This window comes from Arvicola amphibius, chromosome 4, assembly GCF_903992535.2.
Source record: "Arvicola amphibius chromosome 4, mArvAmp1.2, whole genome shotgun sequence".
NCBI classification, from domain to species: domain Eukaryota; kingdom Metazoa; phylum Chordata; class Mammalia; order Rodentia; family Cricetidae; genus Arvicola; species Arvicola amphibius.
The window spans coordinates 6,646,068-6,659,494 of NC_052050.1; the positions used below are offsets into that span (position 1 = coordinate 6,646,068).

General features: G+C 54.9%; 1 protein-coding gene across 1 annotated transcript in view; it reads right to left on the reverse strand.

The window, feature by feature from the left end:
- Positions 1-1,884: 1,884 nt before the first annotated feature.
- Positions 1,885-13,427, reverse strand: part of Tmem104 (transmembrane protein 104) — a 59,356-nt gene continuing 47,813 nt past the window's right edge. Inside the window, exon 10 of the mRNA XM_038328738.1 lies at positions 1,885-5,484. Within this exon, the coding sequence (XP_038184666.1) occupies positions 4,724-5,484 (761 nt within the window). The 3' untranslated portion in view covers positions 1,885-4,723. The remainder of the gene's footprint in view (positions 5,485-13,427) is intronic.

The following is a 13,427-nucleotide window of genomic DNA, read 5'->3' on the forward strand; positions in this document are numbered from 1 at the left end:
TGGATTGAGTTCATCACTTGGTCTCCCTGAAAAGGGAGGCTCTTGCTGGCAGGAAGAATGGCTGTCTTGAGAGGCTAGGAGACCTCCCTGGGAGCCCGACAGTGTCACAGCGGTAAAGGCCACAGAAGGTCTGTTTGGGGAGTCTGCCAAGCTTGCCTGGGGCCTAGTCCGTGGTCTCTGGAAGGTGGGCATAGGTATCATTCTGGGTCAGGCATGGTTCAGCCTCACTGTGCCGAAACTTTTCAGGTGGGACAATGTGCCCATCTGTCCAGCACCCCAGGCTCCCTCCGGGGTTCTCAGCAGAGGACCGTGCACTGTCACACAACACTGGTCCTGGGGACCTCTGCAAGGACGGCTTTCACAGCCTTTCAGATTTCCCCGTCAGCAGTTACATCTATTCTCCAGCGACTGTGAAGGGAGCAAGCGTCGGTAACCGCTCCAAACGTGGGAAGCATTGCTGGGCCAGGCAGACCCTTTTGTACTGCTACAATGTCAAGCTGGGGTCATGCTGTCCTCTATAGGTTAGGTGGGCTGGACACTGGCAGATATTTCTTCCACGTGACAGAGGGGGGCGAAGTTAGGGAGGGGAGTGCTGGGTACAGCACCCCCTGGAGCCCAGTGTCCTTGGCCACAGTTGCTCATGCAGCCTCTTCAGCCTCCAACGACATTGCTTGGCTGGGGGCCACGATAACTGTGCCTTTTTAGTTTTGTTTTAGGAAAAATGGCAAGGTCAGATACATTTCTGTCATGGTCGGAGTCTGACCACCCTAAGAAGGGGTAGCCCCCTTTATTATGGTGGCAATCACTTAACTGCCTTAGGGCTGCTCACAAGGTGGAACCAGGAAGCGGCAACAGGTGGAGATGGTGAGTCTAGCTGAGGACAACACCGCTCCTGGGAAGGGAGCTTGACATTGGACACCCCCTCCCCACAGTAGTGGCAGGGTTAACTGACAGCCTTCAGTTTCTGGACCTGGGTCCTCGTTTTCCCATCCTCCTGAGTCAGGGCCTGTGCGCAGCTGTGGGAGAAGGTCGCACCAGGTGAGTCTGGGAGGAGGCGGGAGGTCGAGGCTGCTCTGCTTGCTGCCGAACATCATTAATAACCAAGAGCTGGAAAGATAATTAAGAGTCAGACGTGGAACTGAGCCTGCTGGTGGCTCCAAGGAGGGCTGGCCCAGGTGCCAGCAACCTGGTTCTTTTCTAGGAATGCACAGAGGGGCAAGAGGGTGTAAGGATAGATGTCTCAGCTTCTTGCTCCTGGTGAAAGTGTCCCTGGCTCTCTTGTGCCTCTAAGAGGAGGTAGAGAGCCCGTGGGGGGAGGAGAACTATGAGATCATAGGGAGAGAAAGCGGCTAACACGATGCCCTAACAACCCCCACCTTCAATGCTGTTTTTTCCTTTTGATGCAACGTGCAAAAGCAAGGCCCTGCCACTTGTCTCACAGTGGGACATGCTTACAGTCTGACCCAGTTCCCTCCTGTGGCTGCCCTAGCTGCTTCCCTCACTTGTTTTTAGCCAACAGCTCATATGCACATCAGCAAACGTTTTCCAGAGAAACAGTGCTCAGAAAGGGGGCGGGGTGGGGAGAGACATGACATTTCTAGCCATGTCCCTCTGGTTTTACATATGTTGCTCTTTACAAGTGGGGGGCCGCCCTGAAGGTTCCTAGAAGACGAGGGAGCCACAGCCAATCCTTCTCTTCCACAAACCCTCCTAGATTTGGACTCTGGGTCAGTACCCTGGTTCTGAAGTGTAACTGGCAGCGGCTACAGGACAACCATTTTGGTAGGAGGTGATAAAGCTAGGCAGTATCTGGTAGGCTCAAAGAGTCCTCTCGGGCCTGGTTGAGTAGTACGGTACCAGCTGGCGAATGACTAAGGAGACAACTGTCGGTGGTAGCAGCTTTATTAAGGACTTTGGTGCTGGGCTAAGTTCAGTCCTTTCATTCCCATGACCTATGACCGGAAGGTACCTAGAAGAGGGACGGTTACAGATGCTTACTGCTCAGGGGCCACCGGGTCTGACAGTTTGGTCCTCACAATGGACCCAGCACTGTGCCAGGCATGCAGCATGCCCCTGGGAGGAAGGTTGACAGGGCTTGCCTGCAGCCTGGCTATTGAGAGCCAGTCTCTCCGCGGCCCCTGGCAACAGTCGGTACGCAGGGCTCAGTTTTCTTCTGCCCCTGGTCTGGAACCACCGGCTACTTCTCTTCGGGGGGCCCTGAGGCAAGCACTGCCTGTTGCTGTGGCTGCTCTTGGTCCCATGTGGAGAGGACAGCTGTGTGGCCTTGGGCCTGGCCTGGTGCCCACTGCCACTTTCTGTCCCTCAGCAGTGCCTCCTAGCCTGTCACCTGCCATGTGGCCCAGCTCCCGGCCTCAGGTGAGGCGCAGCCAGAGCTCCTGACACTGTGCTCCAATGCTCAGCTGGGCCTGGTGCTTTGGTAGAGAACGCTCACTCCTACCTTGACCTGGCCTGCCCCTTGGACTGGCCGGGAGCGATGCAGAGATGGCAGTGACGGCTGCTGAGCTTCAGACTTCCTCCAGGGAGACTTGGATGTGGGGCCTGGCTGGGCTCCTCCGCTATCCTCCCGGCCACTAACCTCAGGGCCTCTTAGCAAACAGACATCTTGGCCTGGCCTATCACCTTACCCGGGGGATACAAAAAACATTTAGTGTGCTTGATGCCTGTGGGGGAACAGGTGACACCCACACCCAGGAATGGTAAGCCCTTTGCATCCTCTTTGTGCCCAAATGTTCTCTGCCTGTGGCAGAGGCCTGGTGGGGTAAAGAAGGTGACCTTGTGTGACTTCTAGCCAACCAGACGATAGGTGGAGATGGAAGAGCAGAGAACCCAGATGGGCAGTGGGGAGGGCTTGGTGTCAGTGGTCGCTGGCCCCTCTCCCCTCCTTGGCTGGGGCTTCCCTAACTTAACTTGGAGATGGAGGGGAACACAGCAGCCACCCCACTGCTGTGTGTGGCTCCAGATTGCCACATAAATCAACCTGGGCTTTATGATGCTAATAAATTTCCCACCAAAATTTGGTTTGGAGCCTGGGGGCGGGATGAGGTGTGTGTGTTGCAGGAAGATGATTTAATTTGCTTTGTCCTTAAGCAAGAGGGAGAAGGGTGAGTACAGATGTTTTAATTGAGTTCTCATCAGGCAGCCTGAGCACAGGAGGATGTGCAGTCTCCGCCCTGGCCCTGCTTCTGTGCCACTCTCCTCACTTGGCCCACCCTGGGGCAGGGTCTCCTAGGAAGACGCTGCAATGGCAGATGGCTGTAGGGATGTCTGTTTTCCATGTGGACGGGCAATGATGGTGCTTGAGAAATTACTGACGTGGGACCGCGGTGAGAGCTGTGGGCGGGCCCATGGCGGCCTAGAGAGTCTTAGAGGCAGGGATGCTGGGGCCGGAGGTAGCAGGTGCTGCCAGTAGGTCCCCCATTCCTTGCAGGTTCTGCACAGACCCCTGGGACCTGGGACATCCAACGGCACAGCTGAGCTCAAGCACTAAATATGGCAGAATGTGGAAGGGAAGGGGGAGCTGGCGCAAGTTCCCTTATGAGGGTGGAGCAAGGCACTGAAATCAAGAGGGAGGGGCAGTGGTCTGAGACCTTTCACCCCAGAGGCGGGTCTGTCCAGACCCAGGGTTGGGGCAAGTCAGGGTCAGGAGGGATCCCTGGTGCCCGAAGCAGAAGGCACATCGAAAATGCAGTTCATTAAATCACTCCTCATTCCGATGCATTGGGCCTAGCGGGTGCATGCATGACCGGCTAGAAAGCGGCCGGGGGACCTGGCTCCTTCATCTCCTTCAGCTCCACGACAGCCAGCGACCTGGAGAGTCTGGCCACTGCGCAACCATGACCTGGCTCCTAAGGGCACCACCTCAGCGTTGCAATGCAGCACGGGAGCAGCTGGGCTGCAGAACACAGGCTTGACCTTCGCAGAGGGGCACTGTGTTCTTTCCCTGCCGTAAGTCCCAGGACAGTTAGCCACTATGGTGTGGGTGGGGTGGGGAGGGCAGCCTCTCACGGAGTGCCTCGCACTGCAGGGGGTCCCTGGGCTCCGAAGGAGAAGCCATGGAACAGAGGGTCCCTGAAAGGGTTTTATACCCCACGGAAGGGATGCTTCATCTGTCTGTCACACCAGAGCTGGCACCCACAGCAAAGGCTCTCACGGCTCTTGTCTAGGGACCCTGGTGCCAATTAGCACTTCCTGTTCTTGTCACCAGAACTGGCCAGGCCTCCCACAGGAGGAATACTTAGCAACTTTCAGGACCGTCAGGAAATGGGCCCTGCCCATCACAAGCAGGCCAGGCTGGGAGAGCCAGGGCCTGGGACTCGCCTTTGAAGAGGCAGCAGCTGCTAGTGGACGGCCGCGGATGCAGGAGGGGGTCCGGGGTCTAGTATAAAGAGCAGCAGTGCCGGCACTGTCTCCCCCACTGCACGGAGGAGGGAGCCAGCCTCCAGGGGCAGGAGTGGAGGAACATGTGTGACAGACTGGGTCCATCGCAGAACCAACCCGGGGACAGCCACGTTCCAGGCAGGTGGGCTGTCCTGCAGGGCGAGGGCTGGGTCAGGAGAAGACACCAGCCGGAGATGTAGAAGGCCTTCTCCAAGAGCCCCAGGCTAGCATGCTCACAGAGACCTGGGTGGCAGCTAAATCCTGATGAGGCGAGGAGGCGGGGACTAGGCTGGCCCTGCCTCCTGTTGTTAGACACATCCTGCCATCAGAGCTGGGTCTCATTGAGGACAATGTTGGCTGTGACAAAGAAGAAGCAGAAGAAAGCCCACAGTAGCACAAAGGCCACCCAGAAGGTGTGGCGGAACGGGGACCTGTGCTTGTTGACAGTTCCGTAGCCGAAGGACAGCTGGGTGTCCTTGCGGCAGAGGTACACCAGAAAGGCAGGGATGACATACTGGATGCCAGTGCCTGCGTAGGCGCCTGTGATGCCCACCAGGGACTCCAGGTCATGGGTGCAGAAGGCCACCAGAATGGGAGGCACCAGCGTGATGGTGGGAAACACCACACGGTCCACCACCCACGGGTACGTGCCGCCCTCACGGTGAAACAGTGTCTTCCAGTTGTTGCGCAGGGTCACCGCGATGATAGGGAAGTTGGTGCTGATGGTGAACACGGGGAAGAGGCCCAGAAAGAATCGGACAGCAGTCAGGCCCACAACATCGCACCTTGCAAAATTGAGGGTGTACATGTCCATGAGACTGTCGCCACGGAAGCAGAAGATGGCCGTGAAGGAGAGAAGCCCGTAGAAGGCCAGGATCAACGCGTAGTCCAGGAACACCAGGCGTGTGATGTGGCGCTTGGAGGAGATGGGGGTGATGAGGGATGGCAGGGAATGCTGGCACATGAAGGAGTAGACACATACCCCAAACAAGTTCCGAACTCCCAAGAAGTTGGCCAGGGGTGGGTGCCCCTCTCCTTGCCTTTTCCCGATGCGCACCAGGGCCAGCACAATCATGATGGCGAAAGCTGCAAGACAAGGCAGGGGTCAGTCAGAGAGAATGAACCGCCTCACCCCTCAGTCTCTGCTCTGCAGGGCTGTGCCCTTAAGGACTGGAGCCCAGGGCAAGGAACCACGAAAACCCCCACAGCCGTGCAGGAGCTGCTGAGCTTGTGAGGGTTCTAGGTACCCACATTCAGTTCTCCCTCCTCTTCCGGGAAGCAGGGGCCTGGGCATGATCCAGAGAAAGGAGAAACTGGCCTGACAGCAGGATGGTTCAGCCTGGTAAGGAGCTACCAGCTCCCTCCTCGTCCTTCAAGGACTCTCCCAGGAACTCTGTCAGCTTCCTGTCAGGGGCAGACTTAGCCAGCACGTATCCCTTCTCTCTTCCTTGGTTTTAAGGAGCCAGGTGTGGGGAGCCCAGGGATGAAAGGCATATTTGTGGGGAGACGTCCTCTTCAGCAGAGGTCCCCGGCTTCATGTGGCTAAGAGAACAGGAATGCTGGGAGCCATGTGTAGGGCTGGGTGACCGGGTCTTCAGCAGGTGGGAAGTAGTGAGGGGTCAGTCACTCCACGGAAGAAAGGAGACCAGAGAGCCGTGCTGGAGACAGGCAAGTCTCAGGACTGGTCCCAAGGGTGGCAGCAAATGCCATGTGGCTCTGTTCTTCTGGGCTTGGTGTCAGTTAGGGGACAGGAAATTTGCCGAGGAAGGGCATCTATGACCTTATCTCCTCAGAGCAATCAGGCTAGAGGCAGCTTGGCTTTACCGGGCAGCCTCTCAGGCCCTCCATCCATGGACTGCTCACCAGCCTGGCTTCTAGAACCCAAGTCCCTGAAGATATCCAAGCAGAGGACTCACTACAGCACAACCAATGGCCATGGGCTCCTGCAAGCATCTTACCAATGAAGACGGTATTTCTAGATCTCTCTGGCTTCTGATATCTGCCACTGACATCATCCAGATTTGCCACTGGTGATTACTCAACACACACAGAGACCCCTGTCCTGTTTCCATTTTGAATTTATATAGCCCTGTCATCTCTATTCAGAACAGGTCTGACACATCCTGTCAGTTGGGGACAAGTCCATAGGGCACACGACACTTCTTTGTAAGTGGTAGGGGCTATAGAAGGGGCTGACACGTCCCATCTGGGAGCTCCATCAGAGAATCAGGGTCTCTTCCTCAGTATGAACCTGGGGGCACTAGTATTATCCCCCTTAGGACACCGGTGCACTCCTTGATTCTTGGGAGAGATTTTTCTGCAGGACCCACAAGAAGCCAGGCCAATGTCTCTTCCCCATGATGACACCTGGAGTGGGCTCAAGTCCTTTATTACTTTTAATCTGAGCTGCCTGACGTGGTGGTGGTGGTGGGGTGGGGTGGAGAGCAGGGGGGGGAGGAGGGGAGCTCAGACTGCGAAAACTGCCAATAAAGAAGATGATTTGTTTCAGCTCACTCAGCCGCTCGATTCCACCCGCCTCCTGCTCCAGGGCATCACAAATCTTTCCAGCCCTGCCAGTCAAAGGGAAGCATCAGCCTAGGTTCCTCTCTTAGTCCTCGGCTCATGACCCCAGAAGCCACCCTTGGAGTGTAGGCAGCTTCAGGAAGTATCTGAGGCATGGGTAGGGGACTTCACCCTATAGGGGGTGATGCCTTATGTGCTAGTGAGGGGCCCACCGACCTCAGCACAGCACAGCAATGCTGCTCAGAACCTGGTAGCTGGCTATTCCGGAGCTGGGAGCAGGCAGCTGGGCCACTGTTTGGGGGGCGGGGGGGGAGGCACTGGATTGAGGGCCAAGGAGTAGCTGCTATTGCAAAGCAATATTTAAATTGTATTTTGCCATCACCGTTTGGGATGCCACCTGTGACCTGGCCCTGGTCCAGGCCTTGGCCACAGCAAGCTGAATCTGGAAAGGCGCCAATGGAGAAATCCTGCAGCTGTCTGTTGCGTGACCTTGGCCTTGGTCTTGCAAGTGGGCAAAGAGGCGGGAGGAGGCTGGCTGTTGAGGTAGATGCAGCACTTCATGGCTGGGTTCTGCCTCAGGTGCCTGCTACTCTGTTCTGTCCTCGGGAGCAGCCGCAAGACCCTAAGAGCCGCTGCACGGGCCGGCTGCTTGTTCAGGGTGCCTCCTGGACTAGTCTTGGCTGGGCTTCCCCCATCCCCTTACTGCAGAAAACTCAAGGCTGCTCCAAGCAGCAGGTTCCCAAAGCGATGACACTGACTTTGTAAGTGTGTGTCTACGTGCCTTCCACCTCTCCAGCATCGACTTCTGACCTGATCTTCCAGGGGCTGCATCCTACGTCAGGCTTTTCTAGAACTTTCAGGATGGCCTATAAAGGTGTGGCTGTGGGTGATACGGCTGCACACCCCCCCAATAACTAGTCTTATCTGTTAATGTTATTCAGAGACTTTACAACTCCCCCCCATAACTAGTCTTATCTGTTAATGTTATTCAGAGACTTTACAACCCCCCCCCATAACTAGTCTTACCTGTTAATGTTATTCCAGAGACTTCACAACCCCCCATAATAGTCTTAATCTGTTAATGTTATTCCAAGAGACTACTTCCCAAAACCTCTCTACCTTCCCAGCTGGGTCTGACTGTGTAGGTCAGGAATTCCAGCTACCACAGGAGGCTGAGGCAGGAGCTTACGTGGCAAGTTCAAGGCCAGTGCCTGGGCGACAAAGTGAGTTTCAAGGCCAGCCTGGGGAAATAAGTGAGGTTCTGCCTCCAGATAAAAGTAAGCAGCTAGAAAAACGGCTCTGCAGCAGTTAGGAGCACTGAGCGGCTGCTCTTCCAGAGGATCTGAGCTCAGGTCTCAGCACACAGCTCACAGCTGCCTGTAACACCAGTTAGGTGCCCACACGTGCCACACACTTACACAGATATTTACATATAAAGAAAAATTTTAAAAATTTTTTAAAAATTAAAGAGGGCTACAGTTGGAGCTCAGTGATAGACTGCTTGCTTAGTATGCCACAAGCTGCATACTTAAACCTAGGTTTAGCCCCAGTAAAAAACACACAGAAAGACACACACAACACATATACTTGCTCAAACTAAAATCTGTCCTGGAGGGCCATTTTGTGGAATGGCAGCTTCTTTCTGTGTGTGGTGTGTGTGTGTGTGTGTGTGTGTGTGTGTGGTGTGTTTTGAGACAGGGTTTCTCTGTGTAGCCTGACTGTTCTGGAACTCATTTTGCAGACCAAGTTGGCCCTCAAACTCAGAGATCCGCCAGCCTCTTCCTCCCGAGTTCTGGGATTAAAGGTGTTCGTCACTGCCCAGTGAATGGCAGCTTCTCAATTATCACCCAAAGGGATCATGCTCGTCTGTGTTTCCCTTTCTCCCTCTCTCTCCTTAGCTACACTGGGCACTGTCTGCCAAAAGTGGGGATAGCAAAGAAAGGCCACTGGATCAGGTGGGGAAGAGTGCAGCATCCACGTCTAAGAGAGGAGGTCACTCATGAGGTCTACTGTGCTCTGGGCCCAGTGAACAAAAGGAGATACACCTTCACACCAGGAGAAGGCAGGGAGCTCTACACACATGTGCCCAAGAACGCTCAGGGGTCACAGGTGGGCACCCTTATTGAGGCAGAGGCCTGTAGGGAGAGCCCTAGCCAAGCCCAAGAGAACTCCCCACTACCTCGCGCACACTCAGATGGCACTGATCCCTGGGAACAGGAAGGGCGGGGAGAACGTGTTAGTCTGGCTTCCAGGCAGTTAAGTTCAAAAAAATATTTATGTACTTAACTGGACAGACACTGAGAAGGGAAGGAAGTCCACGGGCTCCAACCTGCAGAGGTCCCAAGACGACCAGGGTGCAAGACTAAACCCCACTCTCCTGGGACCAGACTCCTTTTGTCCCTGACGCTTCCTGCCTTCCTGGGTACCCAAGGAGCAGAGTTCACGGCTATCTCCTAGATTGATCGCCCCATCCCTGGGAAGAGACGGCTGCTCCAAAAACTCATTAGGTCTGCTAATAAATCAAGGTTGAAATAAGATGACAGGCTGTGAGCGACAGACAGTGCGGGGAGCACCCAGGGGACTCTGTGCCACCCTGGCTCTACAGCCGCCACTCACCTCCAGCTGCCCCACAGAGGCCACAGCGGACATGGAGTGAGATGGCGAGGGGTCCCCACACATCCACGATGTCCCCCATCAGAGACGCAGGGGTCTGCCTTCGTGCAGCACCTGCAGCTCCCGGGTGGCAGGGCCAGGTGTGTCTGTCTCTGCCCTATCCTGAGCTAAGCTCTGAGAAGCCATAGCTGCACGCACCCGTTTTTTTCCACACCGGAAGTCACACTCCACGGGGTGTCGAGAAGCAAGGAGGAGTCAGGGAGAACTCAGAAGGCTGGTGAAAGCATCACACCAGGTCACACGGGGACAGCAGGCCTGGGCAGATCATCTGTACAATGATGGGGGTGGGGGTGAGGGCGCAGGAGACTTTTATTATTTCGAGAAACAACTGTTCTGGTTTTGCATAACCTGAAATTTGGCCTTGACTGTCACTCACTCATTCAACAGTCTCACTGAGTGTCTGCGGAGTGCCGGCACTATTCTGGCCACTCAGGGGTAAGTGCATAGGAGAGACATGGGTTCTGTCCTTGTGAAGTCCAGAGTGCAGGAGCACCACCAGGGAGAAGGTACCAAAGACAACAGAGAACTGGTTAGTGGTCGCCTTAGTAGCAGGGTGGATGATGACATCCCTGTGCTAAGAATGGTCCAAGTTCAAGGGTAGAAGCCCACTGAGGAGAGGGGAGGAGAGGCAGGTGCCAGGTGCCAGAAGGGAACGTAGGGACCTTCCTGGCTGCTCTGCTCCTCAGGTCTGTGGCTGCCGCGCCTGCTCTTGGTTTGGAGAGGAGGGTTCATTGCACGGCTATGATGAGGATGAGACGCCAGCTGCCCCTCCAGCTTCCAGGCTCCCATCCCTGACTCTGCCCGAAGCCATGTGCTGCTTTCAGGCAGACTTCTGACAGCTGATCTAAGTTCGACAAGCTGGCTTTGCCATATTGATTCACCTTGAGGCGCAGCTCGCTTCCTCAACATCTAACTCTTGGGAGGGAGGGAGGGAGGGAGGGAGGGAGGGACAGAAGCCATCATCTGAGGAGCTGAAACAAAAACAGGTGCTGCTCCTTAGCCCTGAGTGGCCAGCTGGGAGCGATGGTACATTTCCCTTCCCTGTGTGGGGAGGTCGGGGCAAAAGCCACATGGGCACCAGGCCACCCTACAGTACCAGCAGCCCCTGAATGGCTTTCTTCCCTCTTTTCTGCTGTCAAGAGCCAGATAAATCCCTATAGGAGCTGTCTGACCTGATGCTGTCTGTCTGTCTGACCTCAGAGCATCCCTTGGCAGGCAGAAAGGGCAAGCCACACCCTCCTGGGTACCCGCCAAGGACAGAGGCACACTGATCTCCGAGAACATCAGAACAGACAAACAGTGCCTCTCCTGAAGGGCCTTGCCAAGCAGGCCCTGCCTTCCTGGGTCTCACTCAGGGCAGGGAAGGTGAGTAGTGCAGCCACGGATGGAGTTACCGACCTGTTGGGGCCAGATGCGGGGTAAGCAGGAGTCTGACATCCATAACAGATGTCCTAGGGCAATTGAGAGGACAAAGAAGATGGTTTTGATTTTTCTCCTAAGCACACCCTCAGTTCTCTTAGTGAGAGATCCGAGTTGATAGAGACCAGCTCCATTGTTCATGCTGGGAAATGCAGCCTGGGGCAGCCACTGAGGAGCTAGCTTGCACTAGGGTAAGGGACGGAGGGCTCTTACTACAGGCGGCCTGGCTGACATCCTGGGCCTCTGAGGCTGGGTGTGGAGCTTCCTGCTGCTCAGTGAGGTGTGAAGCAAGGAGGGACCTTGCCTTCCTTGCAGGATCCTGGCACGAATTGGGCCACCTGCCTAGATACCGCTGATGCCGGGGCACATGGACCGTGCTCTCCCACCCCTTTCCTGGGGGCACTGCGACTGTGAAGGAGGGCCACGAGCCCTTATTAGTGACTTTACTCTTTTCCTCTTCCCTGTGAAATGGGAAGATTTATTTTTATTACTTTATTTCTTTTTATCCATGGGGAAGCTCACAGTGCTGAAATGGCGTGGGGGGACTTCAGAGCACACCAAAGGCTGCCCAAGTCTCTCCTAGAAGGTGGCAACAAAACCACAGAGCTTAGGTCAGCAAGACGGCTCAGTGGGAAAGGAGCTTACAGCCAAGTCTGAAGGCCTGAGTTTGACCCTTGGGGCTCACATGGTGGAGAAAATTAATTTTTTCATACTGATTACATACTAGAAGATACTTTGATGTGTTTAACAGTAATTTTAAATTGAGTATGATCTTAAAGATTCATTTTTATTTTTATTCACACGTATGTATATATGTGTGAGTGGTTGGTGAGGTCATCAGATCCTCAGGTGCTGGAGCTATAGGCAGTTTTGAGCTGCCCAACACTGATGCTGGGAACTGAACTCAGGTCCTCTGGAAGAGCAGGAAGCCATCTCTCCAGTTTTGAGCATTTTCCTATGGGGTGGGGGAGGTTTACTGTGGCCAGTGTTCTTTGTGGGTACCTGTGATGTACTGACTTGTTGGGAATTTGAAAGGCCTCTGCCTCCTGCCAGACCTCAACCTTAAAGTTTAAGCAGGAGAAGAGCTGAGTGTCCTAACTCTAACCCTTGCCATGCCCCCTGATTTGCACAGGGTCTCTACAGGTCTGGGCTGGAGGCTGGGACCACCTCTGAAAAGCGACAGTAAGGGCTGGGGCACTTGTCTGGCGTGTGCAAGACCCAGGTTCAATCCTGGTATCTTGAATGAAAAAAAAAAGGTAAAAGGCTAAACAGGCTTGAGTCCTCTTGGGCCGTGACAGCCAGGGTGTCTGTCCTGTCCTACAGAGAGAGAAGGTATTGATGTAGCCTAGGGAGCTAGGGAAATAACATGGGACCTAAGCCATTAAGCTAGCAGGGCTATCTGGACACAGGAGAAGCTAGAACACTGTCCTGCCCTCAGCCTGTCTCCTACAGCAGGACCTGAGAGGATAAGAGACATAATGGTGGTGGATGAGAACTGTGTCCATTAAGGCCAGACTATATGCCACTGTCTTTCCTTAACTCCTGAGTGCCCACGAGAGATACAGACACTTGAAACCACGGCTCTCAGACCCAAGGAGGAATCTAACAAATATTGTCCCAGTATGTCAAGGCCCTAGGCCCTTGCATAAGCATTTTCTTTCATGTTTCCTGGAGGGCCCTGCGTCAACTCAGAGCTCTGTTCTGGTCCCAGATAACCACTCTGGGATGGGCTCAAGCTTGCACTACCTCGAACCTGTGCTGTTTCCTAAGTCTTGTTCGTGGTTCTGGCTCCAGCTTAGCATTCGCAAGGAAGCAGCCCTCCATCGAGGCGGCCATCCGTCACTGTGGATGTCAGAAGGACAGCGCTGTCTTCTCCAAGCAGAGAATCAACATGCCAGAGCTAATGATAATGAATGGCCAATGCGCACGCATCAGTGATTGGGCCCGGTGCTCGGGCAGGGAGCTGGGTCTGGTGGAGGACGTGGCTACAGCTTTGTCCTTCAGCGCCACGCTGCCCGCCCCCCTCCCCCCACCCCGGACGCAGGACCATGGGTCTGCTTCTGGTCATGGCGGACGGGGCAGGAGACTGTCAAGGCAACATGGGCCAGAGCTGAAAAAGTTTCCCAGTCCTAAAGCAGGTGCAAGTGACTGGGTGTTTGTTCTTCAACCACTGGGACTAACTGCCTGCAAAGGGGGAGCCATTTCAGACACAAGAGCTGGGGTGCAGGGTCAGTGCTGCCCCGAGACACGGCTGCATCTGACAGATGGCCGAGGGGCAGAGGATGGTTTTGTTTTCAAAAAAGTCCAACATTTCAAGTTACACTGAGTTCAACCTGAGTGCCACTTAACTGTTGCTCCTGGGGCAGGCTGCTGCACTGCTTACATCAAAACGGACAAGGAGAAGGCCGGGAAGA